The sequence below is a fragment of the Phocoena phocoena genome, chromosome 15 (assembly GCF_963924675.1).
Source record: "Phocoena phocoena chromosome 15, mPhoPho1.1, whole genome shotgun sequence".
In the NCBI taxonomy this organism is placed as follows: domain Eukaryota; kingdom Metazoa; phylum Chordata; class Mammalia; order Artiodactyla; family Phocoenidae; genus Phocoena; species Phocoena phocoena.
Genome location: NC_089233.1, coordinates 61,427,359 through 61,450,686, shown reverse-complemented (window position 1 = coordinate 61,450,686; position 23,328 = coordinate 61,427,359). Strand labels below are relative to the sequence as shown.

General features: G+C 50.9%; 1 protein-coding gene across 2 annotated transcripts; it reads right to left on the bottom strand.

The window, feature by feature from the left end:
- Positions 1-5,080: 5,080 nt before the first annotated feature.
- CCM2L (CCM2 like scaffold protein) lies at positions 5,081-21,604 on the bottom strand. 2 transcript variants are annotated; one of them, XM_065892876.1, is made up of 10 exons: positions 21,570-21,604; positions 19,104-19,271; positions 16,873-16,956; positions 16,597-16,780; positions 15,266-15,729; positions 12,019-12,154; positions 10,299-10,362; positions 7,794-7,923; positions 7,119-7,257; positions 5,081-6,252 (listed from the first exon to the last, which is right to left on the bottom strand). In XM_065892876.1, the coding sequence occupies exons 1-10, from the start codon at positions 21,597-21,599 to the stop codon at positions 5,936-5,938; spliced, it is 1,716 nt and encodes a 571-aa protein (XP_065748948.1). In that variant the 5' UTR covers positions 21,600-21,604; the 3' UTR covers positions 5,081-5,935. The 2 variants fall into 2 exon arrangements, with proteins under 2 accessions (XP_065748948.1, XP_065748949.1); XM_065892877.1 differs by lacking the exons at positions 5,081-6,252; positions 10,299-10,362 and having other exon boundaries at positions 7,155-7,257; positions 21,570-21,599.
- Between the last annotated feature and the right edge of the window lie 1,724 nt (positions 21,605-23,328).

Sequence of the window (23,328 nt, the reverse complement as noted above, 5' to 3'; positions counted from 1 at the left end):
GGAGCGGCTGGGCCCGTGAGCCATGGCCGCTGAGCCTGCACGTCCAGAGCCTGTGCTCCGCGATGGGAGAGGCCACAGCGGTGAGAGGCCCGCGTACCGCAAAACAAACAAAAAAAACCATGTGAGTGCCTGTTTCTTCACATTACACACACAGTAAGTAATCAAACTTTCCAAACTTTGCCAATCTAGTAACTGAAAAATGGTTTCTCAGTGTAGTTTTAATTTCTCTTATTAGAGTGAGGTTGAACATCTTGTCACATGTTTCAGAACCAATTGTATTTTCTTTTCTGTGAACTGAATAAATAATTTGCCTATTTTTCTATTGGGCTGTGGGTCCTTATTATTTATTTGAATGTTCTCTTTACACATCAAAGGCACTGTCTGCATGATAAGCTTCAAAAATAATTTTTTGAAAAAAGTTGCTTTTAGACAGAGATGAGAAGTTTCTACAGGTCACATCATTTTCTGTGCATCACTGCAGGGCTGCCTAAGGGCTAAGGGGGCAGCCGTGCCATGTAGAGTTCTAAAAGGTGATGCTAGGATCTGGTGCTGGGGTTGGGGGAGGAGGGGTGGGCAAGGAGGCGGTTGTTAGCTCTCACACTAGATGGAAGGGGCCGCCTCAGAAGACAGCAAGCTCCCCAGTGCAGGAGGTGGGCAAGACAGGCTGGCCTGGCTGTAAGACCTTTTGCCCTTCATCTGGAATGTCTGCGGATAGACAAGTCAGAAAGGGGAAGACACACAAATAGGGCTGTCAGTTTCTCATCATTTGGGCCTTGAGTGGGTGGTTACTGCATCTGGAACATTATTTGTTTATTTATTTATTTATTTTTTAAATTAAAAAAATTTTTTTGGCCTCGCGGCTTGTGGGATCTCAGTTCCCCAATCAGGGATCGAACCCAGGCTCTTGGCAGTGAAAGTGCAGTCCTAACCAATGGACCACCAGGGAATTCCCATGTAACATTATTTAATAGTAATATAAACTCCTTAGAATGTAAGCTCCATGAGGCCATTTCAAGTGCTAAATAAATAGTTGTGAGATGAAGAATGAATGAATGAATCTAATCAAAGGATGTGAGAAGTTGCTGTTTCTGAGCCCGGAGGGAGCCCTCTTCCCCTCCCTCCCTCTTTGAAACTGTCCTGTCCTCTTCCTTCCTCTTACCACACCTGAGTCAGGTCTTAGCATCTCTCCTCTGGTCCTTGTCTCCGCACCCCCCAAAGTCCCCCAGTGCCCAGGCTTCTCTTGACTCCCCTCCAAGCAGCTAGATTCACTTCAAGAAAATGCAAGCCCTTTAGTTCGCTCCCCACTGCCTATACTTCCCAGCCTGCCCCTTCAGGGCCTTCTCAGTCTGCCCACTTCTCTGGTTTCCTCTCCTACGAGTCCTGCCCCTCACCTCACACACCCCATGCTCCTCCAGAAAAAATAATGGTCACATTGACTGAGCACCTCCTAGATGTACACCCAATGAGCAGATGACAGAGTTGGGACTGAAAACCACTCAGTCTGACCCTGGAGCCAGAGTGCTTAAGTGTCTCGGACTGTGCCATGCTCCTTCCGGCTCCCCTGCCTGTGCTCATGCTGGGCCCCCCAAAGGGCTCTCCCTGCTATTGTCAACCTGCCAAAACTCTTGCTCGTCCTTCAAGGTCTCACTCATACGTCACCTCCTCCGAGAAGCTTTTTCCAGCTTCCCCAGAAAGAGCCGGTTTCACACTCTTTGATTTTACAGTTGAGAATTTTGTGCTGTGATAATTTGGGGACCATCAGGCTAGGAACCCCCCCAGTGGGCAGGGATTATTCTGTATCTCCTTCTACTGTCTAGCACAACCCCTGGCACACAGTGGGTGATCTCTAAACTACAGTGACTGAATGGCAGTGGCCCCAGGACTCCTCCCCAACACGTGGTTGTGAAGGATTGCTAGGAGTCTCCAGGGCCCCCAAATGGGAGGGGCTTCAGTGTAAGGGGCAGCCGGAGACATTTTCACTACCCACCACTTGTCAATGGGTCGAGACTCTTCCCATGCGATCCTGCTGGTGGGGGAGTTCCATCATTATGCCACCCCTACAGGTTTTTGGGAATCAACTATTCACCCCCAGGGACGTTTCCCATCTTGCAGTGCCAGGAACGGAACCACGATGGGAAGTGATCCTGGCAGGGTTTCTGAGTGCTACAGGAGGAAGTGTGGCCAGAGTCCCCAAGCTCAGAGCCCGGGTCACCCCAGTCAGGGCCCTTTGGACCTCAGAAACCAAGGGGTTGCATGGCTTTGGCAAGAGAAGGTAGTTCCGGGGTGTGTGCGGACTTCCTCGGGGTGTGCGGGAAATTGCTCCATCCTTGGAGCTGTGGGGTAAGAGCTTTCCCAGTGCCTCTCAGCAGCCCTGTCACTGTGCCCAGGCTAGGACTGTGGGCAATTTCCAAGCTTGATCCTCTTGCAAAGCCCTCAGCCCTTTGAGAGGGACCCCATCTCTTTGGCCTCTGCCCCTCATCAACAGATTTCTCCCTCATGGCTGCCTCACTCAGGAACTTACTAGGGCACCCCACAGCCTTGGGTTCAAATGCCTCAGCCTGCAGTCATTATATCCCAAAGACTGGTAGAGAGGATAGCAGAGCAGGTAGGAGCCTGGGTTCTGGGGTTAGCCAGATATGGGTCCAATTCCCAGTTCACTGTGTGACCTTGGGTCATTCACTTCACCTCCTTGAGGTCCAGTTCCTTCATCCATAAAATGAGAATAAATAAATTTGAAAACATCATAATTAAGGATTTGTCCAGTGGAAAATTTGTTCAAAGGAAGGCACCACAGACCAATGGTTCTCAACGTGTGGTCCCTGAACCATCAGCATCACCAGAGTACTTGTTAAAAACACAAGTGCTGGGACTTCCCTGGTGGCGCAGTGGTTAAGGATCCACCTGCCAATGCAGGAGACACGGGTTCGAGCCCTGGTCCGAGAAGATCCCACATGCCATGGAGCAACTAAGCCTGTGCACCACGACTACTGAGCCTGCGCTCTAGAGCCCGTGAGCCACAATTACTGAAGCCAGCGCGCCTAGAGGCCGTGCTCTGCAACAAAGACAAGCCAGCCCAATGAGAAGCCCGCGCACCACAATGAAGAGTAGCCGCTCCTCGACCCAACTAGAGAAAGCCTGTGTTCAGCAACGAGGACCCAGTGCAGCCAAAAATAAATAAATACACAAATTTATTTTAAAAAAAATCACAAGTGCTAAAAACAAACAAAACCAAAAACGCAAGCTCTTAGGTCCCACCTCTGTTCTGTTGAGTCAGAAACTCTGGAGTGGGGATCAGGAGATTCTGATAAATGCTGAAGTTGGAGAACCACTGCCATAAATAACAGATGGGCAATGCACTAGGAGAAGATCCTTGTAACAACAATATTCAAAAAGAGATTGACATCTAAAATTTATAAGCTACTCCTACAAATCAACAAGAGAAAACAGGAAATCCAGGAGATAATGGAGAAAAGATATGGACAGACAATTCACTGAAGGGGAAGCCTAAATCCCAATCCCTGACAAGTATAGGAGGTTCTGAATCTCAGGATTGACAGAGAAACGCAAGTTAAAACAACGAGATGTCATCTTACACCCAAAGTAGGCAAAAGTTACAAAGTCAGATAATGTAAAAGTTGCTGAAAATGTGGGGAGAAAACATCCCTCACACGCTACTAGTGGAGCCATCCTAGCAGATTTTAGTGACAATTAAAACAGAGATGCTCTATGATCTAGTAATTCTACTCTTGGGTATACAGCTCAAAGAAATTTTCACACAGCCCCATAAGGGTCATGCACAAAGATGTTCATCACGGTGTGGTTTATGGTAAGAGGGAACTGGAAGCAACCTGAGTGTCCATCACTGGGGGAATGGATAGATAAAACAGTGGATGCTCAGCTTGGAATATTTTGCAGTGGTTAGATGTAATAATTTAGGTTTTTACACAGCAACATGAGTAGATCTTTTTTAAAAAATAATAAATTTATTTATTTTTGGCTGCGTTGGGTCTTTGTTGCTGCGCGAGGGCTTTCTCTAGTTGCGGCGAGTGGGGGCTACTCTTCATCGTGGTGCTCGGGCCCCTCATTGCAGTGGCTTCTCTTGTTGCGGAGCACAGGCTTTAGGCACGCGGGCTTCAGTAGTTGTGGCTCGTGGGCTCTAGAGTGCAGGCTCAGTAGTTGTGGCACCCGGGCTTAGTTGCTCCATGGCTTGTGGAGTCTTCCCAGACCAAGGCTCAAACCCGTGTCCCCTGCATTGGCAGGCAGATTCTTAACCGTTGCACCACCAGGGAAGTCCCAACATAAGTAGATCTTAAAAACATATTAGGGAGTGAAAAAGGAAACAACAGAATGAGAACCTTATACAATACCATTTATGTAATATAAACACACACACAGAAGACATTGTACATTTTATGTCCAGGGATATATATCAACACATAGGGGTGGGTGCCTATTGTAGGGAGGGGAAGGATTGTGGGGATGTGTGGATGGAGTTCGGGGAATATAAAACAAACTAAGACATCAGAAGGGCCTTTCATGGCTCAGTTATGATGGGACGGTCATTTGCCACGAACTGAGTATAACTCATGAAACTCTCTGGATCTGAAGCCCTAATAATAATAATGATATAATTTTAACAATGGTGATAATAGTATCTACCTCACGGTAAGTGCCCTGTGTCTGGCCATGGAAGGCCATGTAAAGTTCTACAAATAAATTTTAGCTCTTCTATGCAATTCTCTTGCCTCTTCTCAGGGCTTCTTTCTTTCAGCCTCTGAGCCTTTACTGAGGCTGTGCTGAGTCCTGTCCTTATGCTGACTTCTCCTCCCCTCCAACCCTGTCTTCAGACTTCTTTGACTACCCTAGATGTGGCGGCTTGTCTGCGGAATCTTGGGTACTTTGCATTTGGGCCTCGAGCACAGAGCCAGGCTGTAATAGAGCTGTGAGGGGCAATTCCTATTTCCTCCTCCCAAACTGTGAGCTCCCTGAGGGTCTTCTCACCTCCACCTCAGTTCCTGTCCCGTTGCACACAGGTAAAGACAGGTAAACTGAGTCAGAAAGTGTTCGATGTGAAAGGGAACATTTATCATGTGCTATCATGTGCTAGACCCAGCACTGAGGTCTTGACCTTCAGTCATCCCTATGACCCCCCTGTGAGGTGGGTGGGGCCGACCTCATGGTCAGAAGAGGAAATGGAGATGCAGAGAAGCTAGAACTGCTACCAGACAGGAGACCTAGCCTGTCTGGCTCCAAATGCAAGATCTGAACAAGCAACCTGTTCAGAGCCTTAGGGCCAGGATTGGGACCCAAATCGTCCACCTCCGGGTTGACTCTCAGTAGAAAGAAACCTCTATTCCACACTAACGATCTAATTCCACCTGCGAAGGGGAGACCCTGCCTCTTAGAGCTTTAAAAATACCCTCTACACCATTTAGTATGGTCAGTTTGAGGTAATATCTAAGGGGAATCAGGAGACTCCCTCAAGTCCCTTCTCTCGAACATGTTTCTCAAACTGTAAAATAAGAGGAACCAGAGGTCTTTGGGCTCTGAGAATTATTTTCTCAACCGGCCAGCAGGTGGAGCCCACTCTTCATCTCTCCCTTGGTCTCCAGAAAGCTGCGGAGTCTCGAGGAGGAGGGAGAGTCCAGAAGCCGAACCCGCGGGGCTAGTGGGACAAAGAAGTTCGCAGTCCACCCCAGCCGGCCTAGGGGCTGCCAAGTCCCGGTTAGGATCCCGCCGCCTGCAGGACATTCTCGGTACTGCAGGGACCGGAGCCCCGGGAGTAGGGACAGAGACCCCGGGAGGGTGGAGCCCCGGTTGGGGGTTTGAGGAGGAGGTCTGGGGATGGGGTCCCACAGGCAACGGTGAGTGAGACTCAGGAGCGGGGTCTTGGGGCCACCCCCTTCACCGCCCTCCCCATGGGCGGTGGCACAGGCTACAGGTAGTTGTCCTCGGCCGCGTCGACCCCGCTCGGGGAGCCCTGGGCCTCCTCGTCAGTGCTTTCGTCGTCGTCGTCTGGGGCCAGCGCCTCGATGTCGTGCGTGATGTCGGCCAGCAGCCGGTGGAAGGCCTGCGCCTCGGGCCGCTGGGCCGCGCCGTCGTAGCTGCGCACGGCTGACGCCGACGTGGAGCTCATGCTGCGTTTGATGCGGCCGAAGCTGTCGGTGAGGATGCCGCCCTCGCGGATGCCCACGCCCTCCAGGAAGCCCTCGAAGTAGCCGATGTCCTGGTCCGGAATGAAGGGCCGCATCCCTGCAGGCCGAGGGGCACGGTGATTCCTTGGGGTCAAGCCTTCCCCTCCCACGGAGGAATCACCTTCTCTGGGGAGCGGAGTGCAAATCCCCACCCTGCCGCTCGCCGGCTGTGTGACCTTGCACAATTCCTGACTCTCTGAGCCAGAGAGTAACGGCATAATGCTCCGCACGCAATAAATGCTCACTACATGTTAGCTTATTGTTAACTATTACATTCCCATTTATGAGTTGTGTAACACTCCTCCAATAATTACTCTGAGCCTTACTTTCCTCCCCTGTAAAAGGGAGATAATTACACCTGTTCTCTCGGTAGGGCTGTGAGGATTAAATAAGGTACTTAACACACACTGAGTGCCCCATTTGGCTTCCGTTTTACTTCTGTCACTACTTATTAGCTTCGTGACTTATTTATGTACTTTACTTCTCTAAGCTTCAGTTTTCTCATCTGCAAAATGAGGGCAAATCATAGTTTCAACTTCCCGGAACTGAGGGCGTTCAATGAGATGATCCTTGCCACTACACACGGTAACTGCCCAATACATGTTAGCTTATTAAGATTATCGTTCCTGTTGCTGTTATCACTAGCCCTCCTTACTAGCTCTGTGACCTTGGAAGAGTTCCTTAGCCTCTCTGAGCCTCAGATTCCTCATGGAGTAAAATGGGAAGAATCATACCCTCTCCCAGCTTTGCTGTGAAGGTGAAATGGTTACACCTGTGCTCTCTCTCCCGGCTCTGACTGCAGACAAGTCTCTTCCCCTCTCTGCACTTTGGTTTCCCTGTTTGCCTCATGGATCTCATGATGTCGGCTTTATGGGAGGCCGAGGGATAAAGAGTAAACACTCCCAGCCTGGGCAGGGGGCTCACCAAGCAGGAGGAACTTGCGCCGGTCTCCGTAGAGCTTCAGCAGGCCTGCGCAATAGTCCTGGATGGGCAGCCCCAGCCGGTAGTCCCGCAGCAGCAGCGCAAACTGCTGGATCTCAGGGGGCCCCAGCTTACTCCGCAACTGTCAGGGACACCATTCGAGATTAATCCCAAGAGCAACCCCCACCCAACCCTTGCCTAAAAGACCCAGAGCCCTCGCTAAGGGTGTATCCAGCCCAGCCCTCCTGTGAAAACCCGGCCTTGGGCTGCATCTAAGAATGGGATGTGGACTCAAGCTGCCCGATTTCAAATCCTGGCCCCTTCACTGACCAGCTCTGTGATCGTGGGTAGGTGACAACCTCCTTAACCCTCGCTTTCTTCATCTGCAATGTGAGGATAATGAAGGCATTTCCTTCTTGGGTTGTTGAAAGGATGAAAAGAAATGATGCATTAAAGGTGCTCAGAACAGTGCCTGGTATAAAGTCAACACTCAATGCTAGTTGACATTACTTAAGGCCTTTCACAGCTGACTCCGTTTGCTCTCCTAACCTCATGCCCTGCCCTGACCTCTGAGGTCTTATGCTTCAGTTATGTCCAGTATTATTCATGATGCCTGAAATACCCCATGTGTTCTCCAGGCCCTTGCTTATGCTGTTCGCACTGCCTGCCCCAGCTCACCGTGACCATGTAATCCTGCAACTGCTCGAGGCCCAGGCTGCTGTGGTCGCTGCCGCTGCAGTGGGAGCCATGGAAAGAGGGTGTGGACGTGCCGCTGTAACAGGCTTCAAATGTGTCCTGGGAGCCATTGCTGCAGAGACAGGAGGGGAAGGGGCCCTCACTCGCCTCCCTCCAGCTCTTCTCCCCGTGGTAGGCTGAAGGTGGGAGGGCGCAGCCACCAGTGCTCTGGGCCTGGGGCCTCATCCTATATCCCATTTTGGCCTTCGAGGCCCCATAGGATCTGGCCACGCACCACCTCTCAAGCCTCGTCTCCCCCTTGCTGTTTGTGCTCAGGTCACCCTGCCTTCTGTCTTTTCTTCTAATACTCCAAGTACCTCCTCACCTCTGGGCCTTTGCACATGCTGTCACCTCTGCCTGGAATGCCTCTCTTTCCCTGTCTTTTGCTCAGCTAACTCTTCCTCACCATTGGATCTTAAATGTCACCTCCTCAGGAAAGTTTTCCCTGATCCCTCTAGAATGGGTTAGACCCTCTGTTAAACGTGGTCACAAAGTCTGTAAGTCTACCCATGACACGAAGGCCTTTCCGATGCCCCCACCAGATCTCCTCTCTAACCACTCTGTCCTTCACACCCTCTGCTGCAGCCGTAGTGGCCTCCTGGCTGCTCCTCAAACATGCCAAGTAGGTCCCGCTTCAGCATCCTTGCACTTGCTGTTCCCTGTACCTGGAGCGCTCTTCCCCCTTTTATTTGTCATGTCTCAGTTCAAAGGTCATCACCTCAGAGAGGCCCTCCTGACTCCCCAGATGAGGTAGGGATTCCACAGCCTCTCTCTCAGCACTCTGAGCTTCTCTTGAGTGTTTATTACTGTTGATGCTTATTATTACTAAATAATGATTTCCTTGTCTCCTGCGCTACCTTGTAAACCATGCAAGAGCAGGGACCTGGTTTTCTCTGTTTGCTGAGTACCTACTATGTGCCAAGTACCGGCCTCATCCTTGTCTGGCTCCCCACTGTATCCCTAGCACAGAGCACAGTGCCTGGCACATGGTAGGTACTCAATAAATATTGCTTAAGTAAAAGTCAACCTTGGGCTCCTGCCTCCTGGTCTCTACATTGTTCCAGAACCATCTTCAATTATGACCTCCAGAGAAGCAGTGTAAACTTAGTGTGGACTCTGGAGCCAGCCTGTCTGGGTTCAAATCGCAGGCCTACAACTTACTAGCTGCTTGACCTTGGGTCAAGTTACTTAACTTCTCTATTCTTCAGTTTCTCTATCTGTAAAATGGTGTGATAAAAATTGGTGTCATCGTAAGAAACAGAGGAGTTAATCTTTGTAAAGTACTTAGAGTCATGGACTAGGCAGTAAATAAACAGTAGCTACTGTAATGTTGCTATGTTGATTTTAAAAACGAAGTGCATTATAGAATAGCACTTGGCAGACAGCAAGGTCTAAAGTTAGTCATTGTCATGACCGTCATCTCTCTAGCAGATAGCAGGTGGTTTAAGGACTGGCCTAAGAGTGCACAGTCTTAAGCAAGTATATTGCCGCTGAAAAGGGGGGCGGGGGGGAAGTAAGGCCTATATCATTGGCAGAGGCTGTCCCTTGTCAGCCTTAATAACAGAAAGCCAAAGGCCTTAGTAACAGAACTAAGGTGACCAACTTGTCCCAGTTTTCCTGGGACTTATTTCAGTACTGGTTACAGTACTGAAACTTCCATGTTTTGGGGAACCCCTACATCCTGGACAAACTGGGGTGGTCAGTCACCCTAAATAGAACCCTGGACAACATTCCCAAATGAGATTTTTAAAAAAAAAAAAAAAAACCTACATCTTCCAGACTTGCTTATAGCTAGTTATGGCCATGAGACCAAGTTCTGGCCAATGAGATGTAAACAGAAGTCAGGTAGGAATTCTAGCACAGATCTTTCTTTAAAGAGATTCCTCGTATGCTACTGTGATGGCTGGAGCTATAGCCACTATCTGGGCCCATGAGGTGACCTTGAGGATGGAAGCAAGTGTTAGAGAGGGAGGAAAAGATAAGCCCGAGCCCTTAATGACCATAAGGCCATAGACTCCTTGTCTATTTTATGTAAGAGACGGCGGGGGGGGGGGGGGGGGGAGTTTTATCCTTTTTAAAGCTACTCTTTTTTAGGATTCTCTGTTCCATAGAGCCAAAATGACTTTTTGGCATTAGCTGTGATTTTGGCCTCTGCAGGCCACTGTGTCTGGATGACTGGGAAAGAGCTGCAGGCCCATGTGGACCTAGTTCTGAGTTCTGGCTACCCTGTCTGTCTCTCAGGGGTTCAGATCCTATAAGCTCACCAGAGCCTGGGAAGTTCAGGTTACCTGCACCCTCAGGGCCTAGCATCTCAGCACAAATCAAGATGGAGTCACTTTCTCCCACCCTGTCTTGCCCATAGGGGCTCAAGAATGCCTAGATGAGCAACCCTGTTTGTGCAGGGACAGAGGGGACCAGAGTGGGGTCCCTGAGAAGGACGGTACCCACAAGGAGCTGCAGCAGCTGAAGTCGGCGTCATAGGCGTAAGTCCCATCCGTGCGGCAGCTGTCACCTGGGGGCAGCAGACAGAGGGCGGTCAGAGGCGGCAAAGCAGGGACCAACATCTCTGGCTCCCTGAGGCCCCAATCTCAGCCCCACCCTGGGGTAAGGATGGCGGCTGGAGCACGCATGGCCTTGTTAGTAACTGTACGGGTGTTAACTTTCACTCTGAGCGAAATGGGCAGCCACTGGAAGTTTCTGACCATGATTCCTGCCCCCACCGGCAACACACAGCCAACCTTGGGCAACGCGCTTCTCCTCTCCTGGCACTCAACTACCCCAAGGTTGGGACAATACCACCTTCCTGCCTACCTCAGGGGGGCCTTGGGGAGAGCAAGCCAGGGAACAGGCGAGGTAGCGCTTTGTAAACTGTATATGTTTGAGAGAGAGAAAAAAGAACTTTGAGGGCAAGGAGCTCAAAATCATGAGGAGAAAGGAGCACCAGGTACAGAGAACTTGCTCTGTACCTGCCCCTGTCATCTCAGTGAATCCAGCTACTGGCCTCCCCCTGCCCATCGTGGCTCACTTAGTGTCACTTCCTCAGGACACTCCCCGGACTTTCCAGGCCCCGCTGGTTCCTCATTATACATTCTTGTAACACAGTGTGTGGTTACATTTTATCTGTGCAACTATTTAATTACTGTCGGCCTACTTCAGCACTGCACGCCTCAGAGGGAGGGCCACATCTGGCTTTACTCTCCAGTACATCCTGGTGATTAGCAGGATCCCACAGACAGGTGTTCAAGAAATACTTGTTGAATGAATGAATTTGTTGAAATATCTGTTGAGTTATCTCATTTATTTGTCCATCATCCCTGGGAGAGTCAACGAACGTTCCCAAATTCTCAATAACCACAGTTCCCACAGATGTGAGCGCCTCCAGAAGGAAAGAGCTGGCTCCCCGTTGCCTGAGCTACGCAAACAGGGACCACGCTCAGGGGGCTGTGGCTGAGGAAGTTCACTTAATGGCCCTGAAGGCAGCATGGGGAGTGAGGCTGTTGCAGATGGAAGCGTTAGAATCAGATGCACCTGGGTTTGAATCCTGCCTCTGCCATTTACCAGCTGTGTGACCCTGAGATATTTATTGACTACTCCGAGCCTTAATGTCCTCATCTGTAAAAATTGTATTCATAAGGCCTCAGAGCATTCTTTCATCCATTCAGAAAATACGCCTTGAGCATCCGTCCCTGGTCCTGTGTTAGGCACAGGGGATGCAGCGGCAAACAGGACAGACAAGGTTGTTATGAGGATTAAATAAGATTCGGTACATCGGCCCTGTGCACATAGGTGGTGATCAACGAATACCTCTCTTGGTCTCATTCTCATTCCAGCCCTTGATGGCATTCAAGGACCAGTCTGGAAATCTTCGTTTTGACCTAGAGTCCTGGTGGGACTAGATGGCTCAGTAAACTGACGTTTTGGCAAAGTGGGGACACCAAAAAACAAAAGGGAGAGAGAGTTCAGCTCTGAGGGTCTCGTTCTGAAACTACGTTTGAGGTCATTATGAAATCTGACATTTTATTTTAGCGACATATCGGGGGTATGCTGTAATTGCTGTAGAGGTCAGGACCCCTAAGGGCTTTCATTGGCCCCAGTCCTGGGACATCCCCCCTCCTCTGGCCTTTCAGGACGTTTCACAGGAGGGGCCACCAGGAGTTGGAGTACTCACTGCGGCTGCAGAGCCACGGCCGTTCGGGCGTGGACGTGTAGTGGTAGCCGGCCCGGTCCACGCACTCGATGCTTTGGTCCCCGTAGATGATCTGGAAGACCTGACAGATGAGGGCGCAGGACTCCTCTGCAGCATCCTGGCCCAGAGAGGAGAACCGAGCTCAGGCCTTCTCCAGGGACCAGGATGCCCCTGCTTCCTAAAAACGCAGTGTGAGGAGGCGCACGAGGGCACACACACAACTATGGGAGCCTTTAAATTGACTTTGAGGACATTTTTCATCAAAATTATATGGCCATGCTCTGGGTGGCCTTTATAGAAATAGCCACTCACCGGCCTTTACAGAATCCAGTGACAAATGTAACTCTTCTGCCCTGAAAAATGCACACATGCACCCCAAATTTCTGGGAGAATTATGGGGCCTCCTGAAGCTTATCTAAAATAAGCCCTAATTTAGTTTAATTTACACGTAGGAAGCTGAAGCCCAGAGATATAAAGTGATTAGCCAGGACTAGAGCCCAGGTCTCCTAATGCCTCGTAAGAGGAAAGGAAGAATTAACTGTATGAAAATGTTAGGCCCAGCAGAGTTACTACTGCTCTACATAGTTACTATGCCATATTTAGATATGAGCTTCATGGCACCCAAGGCAAAAATGGAAGCAGGATGAACACATAAACTTCAGTCCCTGATAGAAGGAAGGCATTTAAGTTCTCGGGTGCAACTTTTTTGAGATCGCAAATATGAAGAGGAATTTGCCTCTTTGATTTACCTCTTTAAGTCTTTAAGCAAGAGACACGGAAAGACAACAACTAATGAAGAGACCAACTTCATGAAGCCACTTCTTATATTGTGCTTCTAAAAAAGCCAGTCCAGGGAGTAAATTAAAATGTAACCCAGGACAGGCATTTTGGGATGAGGGAGTGAAATTATCATTAAACCAGGATTGACCCTTATAATAGCTCTACCAAATGGACAGGGAAGAAGGCATCCTTATTTTATAATGAAAGACAGGGAGACTTAGAGTGGTTAAGTGACTTGCCCAGGCTCACACAGCAGGCTCATGGCTTTGGTTAATATTGGCACCCAGGTTTTTTGACTCTAACTCCTGTACCTTCCTTGGGACCATGATGCCTCAGATTGGAGGCCAGAGGCTCAGTTACTCCTAGAAAACAACCCTTATTTATTTACTCATTCCACAAATTATTATTTAGTCCCACTGTGTGGCAAGCACTGGGCCAGTCTGTGGAGTCTCAGAGGTGAATTCGATGAGGCCTAAAGCCCTCACAGCCCAGTGGGATAAACAGGGTACACTGTTCCCTCTGCCTGGAATTTGCTTTCTTGACTCTTTGCCCTGCTGCTTCCTTCTCTCTTACACGTTTCAGTTTAAAAGGCACAAACTCACTTTCCCTCTGGAAAATGGATCTCGTCCCTCATTATCACTGCAACCTGCTTTTCTACTTGGTCCCCATCACAAGTTATAGTAACATAGTACCCACTAATCCATCTATTCAGTATATTTATGGAGCACCTATCATGTGCCAGACACTGTCCTGGGGGCCGGGGATACCACAGTGCACCATCCGGAATGCACAGATGTCTTGAGATGAGGCTAGAGAGGAAATGAGGCTGGTGGCTAGGCCACCATTGTAAGGTAGATGGCCTTATAAACAGTTGTAAGGACATTAGATTTTACTCTGAGTGAACTGGGGAGCCACTGAAAGGTTTTGAGCAGGGACACGATGTGACTTTCGTGTTAACAGGACTGCTCTGACCGTGTGGGGGAACAGATTCTGAGCAATGGCCAAACCAGTGAGGGGTAAGTGAATGACCCAGATGAGGGAAGATGGAGCATGGACCTGGGAGGCGGGGACAGTGGAGCGTGGGGAGAAGTAGATGCACTTTGGTTATATTTTAGAAATAGGGCCAACAGGATTTGTTGACAGAGTGGATATGGGTTGTGTGAGAGACAGGAGTCAAGGAGTGCTGCAGGGTTTTGGTCTCAGCAATGGAAGGACAGAGCTGCCATTCATCAAGACAGGGAGAGCAAGGGAGGAGCAGGTCTGGGGAGAAGACTGGGTGCTCAGCTCTGGTAATTAGACCTTTGAACGGAGAGGCTGAGTGGAGACACAGCCGTGGAGATTTGGTGGGAGGTAACATTTGGGGGAGTTCTCACTAGAGAAGGCCACGTAGAAATGAGTGTAGATAAAGGAGAAAGAGAATCAAGGACTAAGCCTGGGACAGTCCAACCTCAAGAGACTGGTGAGAAGAGGAGGCGCCAGCTCTTGCGAAGGAGCAGCCAGGGAGGTAGGAAAACCAGGAGCATGTGCAGAGCTGCACACCAAGTGAGAAAATGTTTCAAGTCAGCACCAGAGCCTGAGTTTACTGGTTACTATCCACCTCTCTTAGAGAGGCACCGTGTCTGTTTTGTTCACCATGTGGGGTTTATATATAGAGGGAGTTCAGGGCCCTGGGCCAGAGAAACAGCTTACAAGGCTCAGGGTTTGGAGGTGTCTGCTAGATGGTGAGCTCCCTAAGGGAGGGCACTAAATATGTCTTTGTTCATGTCTGTATCCATGGCACCTAGCCCAATGCCTAGCACAAGCTGGCGCTCAATGAACATGGTCAAATGAATAAAAGCAAGGGTGAATGTGGAGGATGGGGGGGGGGGCAAAAATGGCCAGAAGTCTTCTGCCTTGGGTGCTGGCCATTGTTACCAAGAGTACAGGCTCTGAACTTCTGGGTCCCGATGCTGAAATCACCACCTGCTTCCTGTGTGATCTTGCACAAGTTGCTTAGCCTCTGGGTCTGTTTCCTTCTCTACAGAATGGGAATGGTGGTAATATTTGCCTCTAGGGGTTACTGTGAGAATGAAATGACAATGCTGGTTTCCTGTCTGGCACAGGTCAGCACTGAATTCGTGCTGGTGATTACTGTCCTCGTTATTGTTACTGTGGTAGTGTGGACATTGACGACTTTGGAGAAGGAGCAGGGCTGGATGAGGGGTTGGATCAAGTCTGGGCCATTTTGAGCTTTCATCCCGTTGGGACAGCAAGGGGGAGGTGTCCTGGGGCTGGAGTAAAAGCCTTTTGGCGTCAATGGGCACACAGTTCTGAAGTTCTGGGCAGTAGGGCCGAAGGAGGGAAAAGAAAAGGGGCTGGGGTAGACTCCAGGAACTTGGTGTGTGTGTGGGGAGGGTGAAGACGCGCCGGGGAGGCAGGGCGCAGGGGCGCGGGATGCCCTCGGGCTCACCCTGTTGGCCACAGCCAGGATGACCAGGTTGCAGTAGGCGTCGGGGCTGGGGTCCTGCGGGTCGAGCGGGTTGGGGCCCGGGTGGCGCCGCTCCCAGCTGCCGCCGCCTCCCGCCTGCCTCCGCTCCCAGCTGCCGCCCGGCTTGCCCGCGGCGCCGCCGCCGCCGCCGCCGCCTTGTCGCCGCTCCCAGCTGCCACTGAACGTCTGCCGCCGCTCCCAGCTGCCCGACGCCCGCGCCCCGGCGCGCTGGCGCTCCAGGCTGCCGCCGCCGCCGCCCCCGGCCCGGGCCTCGGCGCCCGCGCTCCCGCCCCACGCCATCCGCCAGTCAAGGCTGCAGATGGTGTGGCGCCGCTCCGTGGCGCCCACCCGCCGCTTCTCGGGCACCGCCCCGGGCGGGCCCGGGTCGCGCCCCGCGCCGCCGGGGCTGGCGTCTACTCCGGCTGGCACCGGGTCCACGCCCAGACCTAGGAAAGGCCGGGTGGCCGTCAGGAGCAGGAGATCCGGGCTGAGAGCCCTCTCCCGAAGCCATCTGGGTGTCCTGACCCCGCCGCTGCGGTGGTGGTTGGGGGGAGAAGGGGTCCAGCCGTGTCTGGCCCCGCCCCCACCCTCAGGCTCCACCCCTGGCTTCAAAGTCGGGAGGCCGGACCCCGCCCCACTACGGGTCCTTACTTTTGGGTCCCGCCCCCACCCTCAGGCTCCACCCCTGGGTTTGGCAGTTCCCACCCGCCCTACCCCATTCCGACGCCCCTTGCCTCCCAGACGCTGCCGTCTGGTCTGAGAGTAGTGGTCAGGCTGTCCCCTCCTTCTTTACCCTTAACTCGGACCCTGTCCCGGGTTTCAGGAACACCTCCTTGGCTTCCGGCTTCCCTTCAACCCCTCCCCTAGCCTCAGGCCCCGCCCCTAGTATGGCAGGGTCTGACATCTCCCACCAAGATACCCCAGCCGCAAGCTCCGCCTCCCCAGTGTATGGCCCCTCCACTAGTTGAGACTCCGCCTCTGCCGCAGGTTCCCTCCTAGCCTCAGAGCCTTGCTACCCTTCATCACGCCCTTTAACTTCAGGCCTCAGGATTCTGGCTTCTCCACCGTTTCGAAGATGGTGGGTCAGGCCGCCCCTCCTTCAAGCCTCAACCTTGGGCTTCCTCTTCTCGCAAACAGCCATGTCCTGTCCCTAGTCTCAGGGTAGTTTGGTCAGGTCTTTCCATCACCCAATTATCCAGCCTTAGGCCCCGCCCCTGCCCCAGGTCACGCCCATGCCCAAGACTAGGTGTTGGGCCCTTTCTCCACTCCTTCACCTCCCCCGCCCCGCCCCTGCCAGGCCCCGCCTGCCGTACCGGTCTTAAGCACCAGCAGGTGCAGCGCGTCGTCCTGCAGGTAGGAGGCAGCGGCGATCTCGTGCGTGGGGATACGCAAGATGAGCTCCTCGTTGTCGCGCCAGGTGAGCAGCAGGCAGCGGGCCGACAGGCTCAGGATGCTGTCCTGCTCCGCCGTGGTCTTCAGCGGCAGCTCCTTCAGCTGCTGCGGGGTGGGTCGGATCTCCTGAGTCCCGGGGGCCTCGGGTGGGAGAGGTAGGGGACCAGACCCTGCCCTCCCCTCTCCTGGAGCCTCACCCTGGCCGTGTCCAGCAGCTGCAGGAGCTCGTCGCGGCTGGAGGGGTTCAGTGAGGAGGTGACCCAGGTGAGGTGGCCCAGGAACTGGATGGAAATGGGGCGGGGGCGGGGGTGGTGGGAAAAGGGCAGAGAGAGTTCTTCCTGAAGCCTTGGAGGACCCTGACCTCCTCACTGACACAGTGCGGGTAGACTGAGATAAAAATATCTGAATTAATAATAATAGCCTGATAATAACTTATTAAAGCCATCGTAGGAGCCAGGCATAGTCCTGAGAGTTTTATGCACTCATTCGTCATCGCTTTAAGGATGAGAAAACTAAGGCACAGCAAAGCCAAACAACCTGCCCAATATTATAGAGCTAAAAAGGGCAGAACTGGACTCCACACACCAGAGTCCATACTCTCACTGCTAGCTTATTTTTGCTAAAATAAGCTTATTTTATGAGCACATAGTTATTTAGCTATGGCAGAAACAAAAGTCATTAGAATAGCTTGAATTTCCTGCTTGGCCTGAGTGGCTCTGTGCACCCCAAGCACCAGTGTCAACTGACTGTACAGGTCACTGGCCCTCTTTATGATCTTGTTGCAGAAGTCAAATGGAAAGGGAAGAATGTTGTATCCAATTAGTATATAATTTTGTCAGAAAAATGATGCCCTAAATTAAATTAATAGTAAATTAATTCTTCATTCATTCTTAGTTATAACTTAATGTTATCACACTTAAATGTTATTTAATATAAGAATTAACTTTTAAAAATATTTTTAGTTTTATTCTTCTAGGTGATTCTACCAATCATACCATTTCTTTTCTTTTTATTCTCTATGAAATTTCAGTTCCCAGTTTTTTAAGTGGATTTGTTTGCTAGCTTTTCTCTTCATATAGGGCTGCCAGGTAAAATACAAGATGCCAGTTAAACTTGGTTTTCACATAAACAACTAATATCAAAACTAAAAAAGTACTCATCGCCTATCGAAATTCAAATTAAAAAAATTTTTTTTGTTGAAATATAATTGATTTACAGTGTTAGTTTCAGGTATATAGCAAAGTGATTCAAATACATATTCTTTTTCAGATTCTTTTCCATTATAGGTTATTATAAGATATTGAATATAGTTCCCTGTGTTATACAATAGGTCCTTGTTGTTTATCTATTTTGTATATAGTAGTGTGTATCTGTTAATCCCAAACTCTAATTTATCCCTGCCCCCACCAAAATTCAAACTTAACTGGGTGCCTGTTTTTACTAAATCTGACACTCCTACCCCCATATCAGTCTTTATTGGGTAGTGAGGATTCTCCACTGCTCCTTCATGGTGTTCATAAAATAGAAGTAAAGCCCCTGAGTTGGCCTAAGTCCATGTGGCCTGCAGAACTGGCTTCCTTTAAGCTGGACACTGTCCAAGTAGCAGCAACATCACTGCAGTAAAATCTCACAGGATGGTCCGGCTTTTCGGTGCACAGAGCACCTTCCCATCTGCTCTCCCCTTGGGGTAGGCTTTGAACCCCATGTTGAGATGGCAACACTGAGGCTGAACAGGTGGAGGTCACTTGTTGAGGGTCCCCAGCATAATTCAGGGGCAAGGCTGCCTTGAACCCAGGCCTCTTTCCCCTGAGCCTCCCCTGTGTGGTCAGGGGTTGGTGTGGGGGAGAGGTAAGGTCTTTCCTGATGGGATCCAGAACATGCCTCCCTAAAATATGGCATCTTGGCACGTTGAATATCTTAAACTGAAGGAGTATGAGAAAACGGCAGAAGCAGGAAGGTCACTCTAACTTCCCCCACCTCACCCATCTTCCCTGAAAGCAGGCGATAAATCTCCCTGGTGAAGGGTACCCTCCTTTCAGGGTACCAGTAGGAAGGGAGACATCCTTATCACCAGGGACAGGGAATTGAGGGCCGAGAAGTCTGTATAAACAAACCTTGTTCCTCTTTCACCATTTACCAACCCCCTCCAAACCCCTCTGCCTTGTCCATTCTTCACAGATTTATTGTTTCTTTGTCAAAAAGTATAAAAGCTTCCTGCTCTGGTCACTTCTCAGGGTCTTCCATTCTCTTCTGAAGGCTCTCATGTCCATGTGAAAATTTAATAAAATGTGTGTGCTTTTCTCCTGTTAATCTTTGTTCAGTTTAATTTTCAGATCCAGCCAGGTAACCTAAGAGGGCTGAGGAAAACTTTCCCCCCAGCCCCTTATCTCAAGATTCTTCCCATCCCTCCTGCTCATCCCGAAAGTACCTTGACCTCTTTCTCCAGATAGTCACACAGCAGAATCTGGGGGTCGATGAGGTAGTCGGGGGGATAAAGGGGCATCGAATGCAGGGGCCGGCGGCTCACACTACTTCGAAAGGCTGCCCGGCGCCCAGCCTTCGGGAACACCAGCCTCCGGATGGGGGACACGAAGCCCTGGGGGAAGCGGGGGCGTGGGGGGAAGAACAGTAATAACAGCCACTGACTTGATCATATTCAGCACTTACATGTTCAGCCTTTTACTTACATTACCTAATTTAATTCTTACAAAAACTCTGCAGAGGGGGTAGCTCTATGATTCCCATTTTATAGGTGGAGAAACAGCCTCAGAGAGGGAGCTAGCTAATAAGGTCACCAGCTAGTAGCGGTAGAACCAATAGTTCACCTTGGGCAGTCTGGCTCCAAACCTTCCATTCTAAACACGCAGGTGAGGGTAGAAGCCCTGTGCAGGCCCAGGCTGAGGCTTAAGGAACCCCCACCCAGGCTGGGGCAAGTACAGAAAAATATTAACATTCAGTGTGGCTGAGTGGTGGGTGCATAGGTATTTAAGCTATTTTCTGTGCTTTCCTAAATATTAGAAATGGTTAACAGGTACCTTGAAGTTTAATCCAGTGGGCACCTGCATAAAAACGGCCTGGATCAAGGTTAAAGGAGCAAATTTCAGGGCCCCAGCCCATCCCAACAGAATTTAAACTCCCAGGAAAGTGTGAGCACTGCTCTAGAGCAGTGGTTCTCAGTGCGTGGTTCTTGGGTCTCCACCAGCAGTAGCAGCAGCATCGCCTGTGAACTGAAGAGAAATCTACACTCTTGCGCTCCATCCCAAACCTATTGGATCAGAACCTGGGATGAGACCCAACGATCTGTGTATTAACAAGCGCTCCAGGTGATTCTGCTGCAGGCCCAGCTCAAGTTTTAAAATCAGTATCATGGAGCCTGGATGAAGTACGTGGAAGCTCTGAGAAATGAGAACAAGCGGTGTGGGAACGAGCATCCCAAGCAGAGGGCACAGCATGTGCAAAACACTGGGGGCTGCAAGGGCGAGCACGAGCCTGGAGAAGGTGTGTTGTAGCTGTGGCTGAATGACGGGATGAACAAGTCATAGAGGGCTCGAATGCCGGCTACGGAGCCAGGACTTTATCCTGTATATGGGAGTATGTGTGTATATGTGAGTGGAGTGGGGAGGTAAATGCTTTGTCTGTGGCCCTCAGTGGTCCACCCCTGCCCACTTCTCCAGCCTCATCTCACCCCACACTGCCCCTAATTCCTGCCCTCCAGCTATAGGGCCATCTTTCAGTTCTTCCTACTTGCTACATTCCTTCCTACCATGGGGCTTTGCACATGCTGTTCCTCTGCTGGAAACACTCTTCCCTGTCCTCTTTCCTTCCACCCATCAGATCTCAGCTCAAACTGACCAGTCTAGGGCTGGGTCCCTTAATATTCTGTCCCCCAGCACTGTGTACGGAGACTTCTGTACAGTTTTACATTAATTGTTTTTTTTTTTTAATTAATAGTTGTCTCCCTCACTAGAATGTGAGCTTCAGGGAGGGAGCAGGGTCCTTGTCTGACGTTGCTCACCAAGTGCATCATCACCAGCACCAGGCACAGTGCCTGGCACATAATAGGTGCTGAATAAATAAATATCTATAGAAGGAATGAACCAAGAGAGGACAAGCACCTATGTCTTGTCTCCCTTCGGAGCCCTCACAGTTCATGTGGGAGTCTTTCCAAACAGCTGGATCTAGGTTTCCTGGGGGAAGAGGGCTCAGTGGGGATGGAGGTAGGAGTTGGAATCCCAGAGGCTCCCTGGACCACAAAGACAAACAGGTGTGATGCCCAGAGAACCAGACTAGAAAATATCTGAGAGTCAGGAAGGGGTAAAGGTCTAGGGGTGGGGGGAATGACCCCCAGGCTGAGGCCTTTGGGGCAGAACTGGGCCCTGTATAAAGATAGGGAGGGGGCAGGCTCAGTTGGAACCCAGCGGGGGGGAGCAGGCAGGTGTCTCGAGCCTGGATAGGCAGCCTCATAGCACAGAATTGCCCTGGCTGAGGTCCTTCTGTCTGGGGAGGCAGGGAGCAGGGGAATGGGTTTGTTGGGTGGCTGTCTATCTGTCCCTCGGTCTGAGAAGCTGCAGGAGGGAACCCCCAGGAACACCAGGGAAGCAGGTTGAGAATATCTCCCAAACTCATCTGACTGGCTGGATTTTCCTGGAAGGTGCCTGTCCGTCTGTCCATTCCTGGGATGGCACAGGCCACTGAGAGCAGGGAGACGGGTTAGGGAATTTTGAGTCCAAATGTCCGGCTGCCCAAGGGTGGGGAGGAAGGTCTTTCCCAATAAGAAGAAAGGCTCTCCTGATGCCACTCACTGCCTATCACCCCCCTCCTCCCCCCAGGCTTCCCACTTCTCCGACTCTGGGGACATCGCTCTACCCCGCACCCCTTCCAACCTCCCACCTACCTTTTTCCCTTTCTTGACTTCATATTCCATGGTGAAGTGTCCCCTCCACTCCTGCCACCCTCCTGGCCACCCCCCTCCACCTTCTCCCCCCATGCAGTTCCTTTGTTCTTTTTCCTGCCTGGTCGGAAACTCCACCAGTCCCAGAGTTCCTGCCCCTCCCATCTGATAGTGAGCGGTGGGGTGTGGGGTGGGTGGAGGATGCGGCCTTTGGACCCTCCAGCTGAACAGTGGAAGCCCAGCCAGAGCAACTGGCCTGGGGAGAAAGCCCCCAAGGCCTCCAGCCAGCAGGCTTGCTATTTAGGGGGCTTGGGAGTTGAGTAAGGCTGGGAATGGTCCCCTGAATTTGGAGTCAGAAAGTCCCAAATACCACCCCCTCTTCTGCCACCGACCTTGCTGTGTGACCTTGGTAAGACAGGTTAGTTCCCCCTTTCACAGCCTCAGTTTCCCCCTCCCCTTTATAAATTAGGAGTAAACATTGCCTTCCTCTCTGGGCTGGTGTGGTGAGAAATAAATGGAAGTGGGTAGGAAAATACATCATAAACTATGGAATATTGTGTCTGAGCAAGTAATGATTTTAAAAATTAATCATTACTATTAAGGGAGGTGGTATGCATGGGCTTTAGAGACAGGCTGTTTGAGTTTGAATCCTGGCTTTGTCACTTACTAGGGTTATGACCTTGGGTCTGTAACCTCTTGTGCCTCCATTTCCCCATCTGTAAAATGGGCATAATACCAGCCTTGTGACCTTGTAAGAATTAAATGCACTTAGAAAGGCTCTTGGCACATGTGAGGTACTCAATAAATATTAACTATTTACCTGTGTGTCTGTGTGTCCTGGGCTGTTTTACTGTCTCTTTGAGAGAATAATATTAGAGAGGCAAGGTTCCCTTTGTGGTTCTGGACTGAGCACTTTACATATTTCGTCTCACTTATTCTTCACAATATTGGGGTACCATTGTTATACAGATTTTTAAAACAGGCTCAGTTGCAGAGGCTGACCCAAGGAGGGGACACAGTGAATGAGAGGAGGACCTGGGATATCTGCTGGGTCTGGCTCTGATCTGAAGCCTGGTTCCTTTCCTCTAGGGCCTATGCCGTCTGTGTGGCCCACCCAGGACAGCTGGAAAGGTTCTGACTGACCCCTTCTTACCTTGCCATGACCCCTGGGTTCTGGAGACCTAAGTCCCGGAACTGACTTGCTGTATGATCCAGGGAGGTTGCTTATTGTAAGCTGCCTGGGCCTCAGTTTCCTCATCTTTCCAACGGGAACAATAATCCCCCAAACCCTGTCCTGCAGTCAGAGACGTGGCAGGAAAGACATCAGGCCGTGCATAAGAAGGCAGTTGGAAATTATGAAGTGCAGGGGCCAATGCATAGGATTGTTTTGAGTTTTTTCTAAAAGCCTGGGTGTTCCAGGTTAGTGCCGGTGGGAGCGAGGGTCAGAGCTCCCCACTGCCTCTGGGTGTGAGAGCTGACAGAGACTCCCAGACACCAGCCTTCCCTCTTCCCCTCCCTCCCTCTTTTGGGGGTGGGGAAATGGCCCAGGCTGCTTAGTGCTAGCTCATACAGCCACCCCCACCTGCTCCCCTACATCCTGCCAGTCACCTCCCAACAGCAGGAAGTGAGATCTCCCTCAGCCCTCTGGGCCAACAGGAAGAGGCCAGGATGTGCTACCCAATCCCTGACTGTCCCAGACATCAAACTCCCAGTTAACCCCTGAGCAGGTCCTGAATTCCCACCCTCAGAGTGGCAGCAGGGA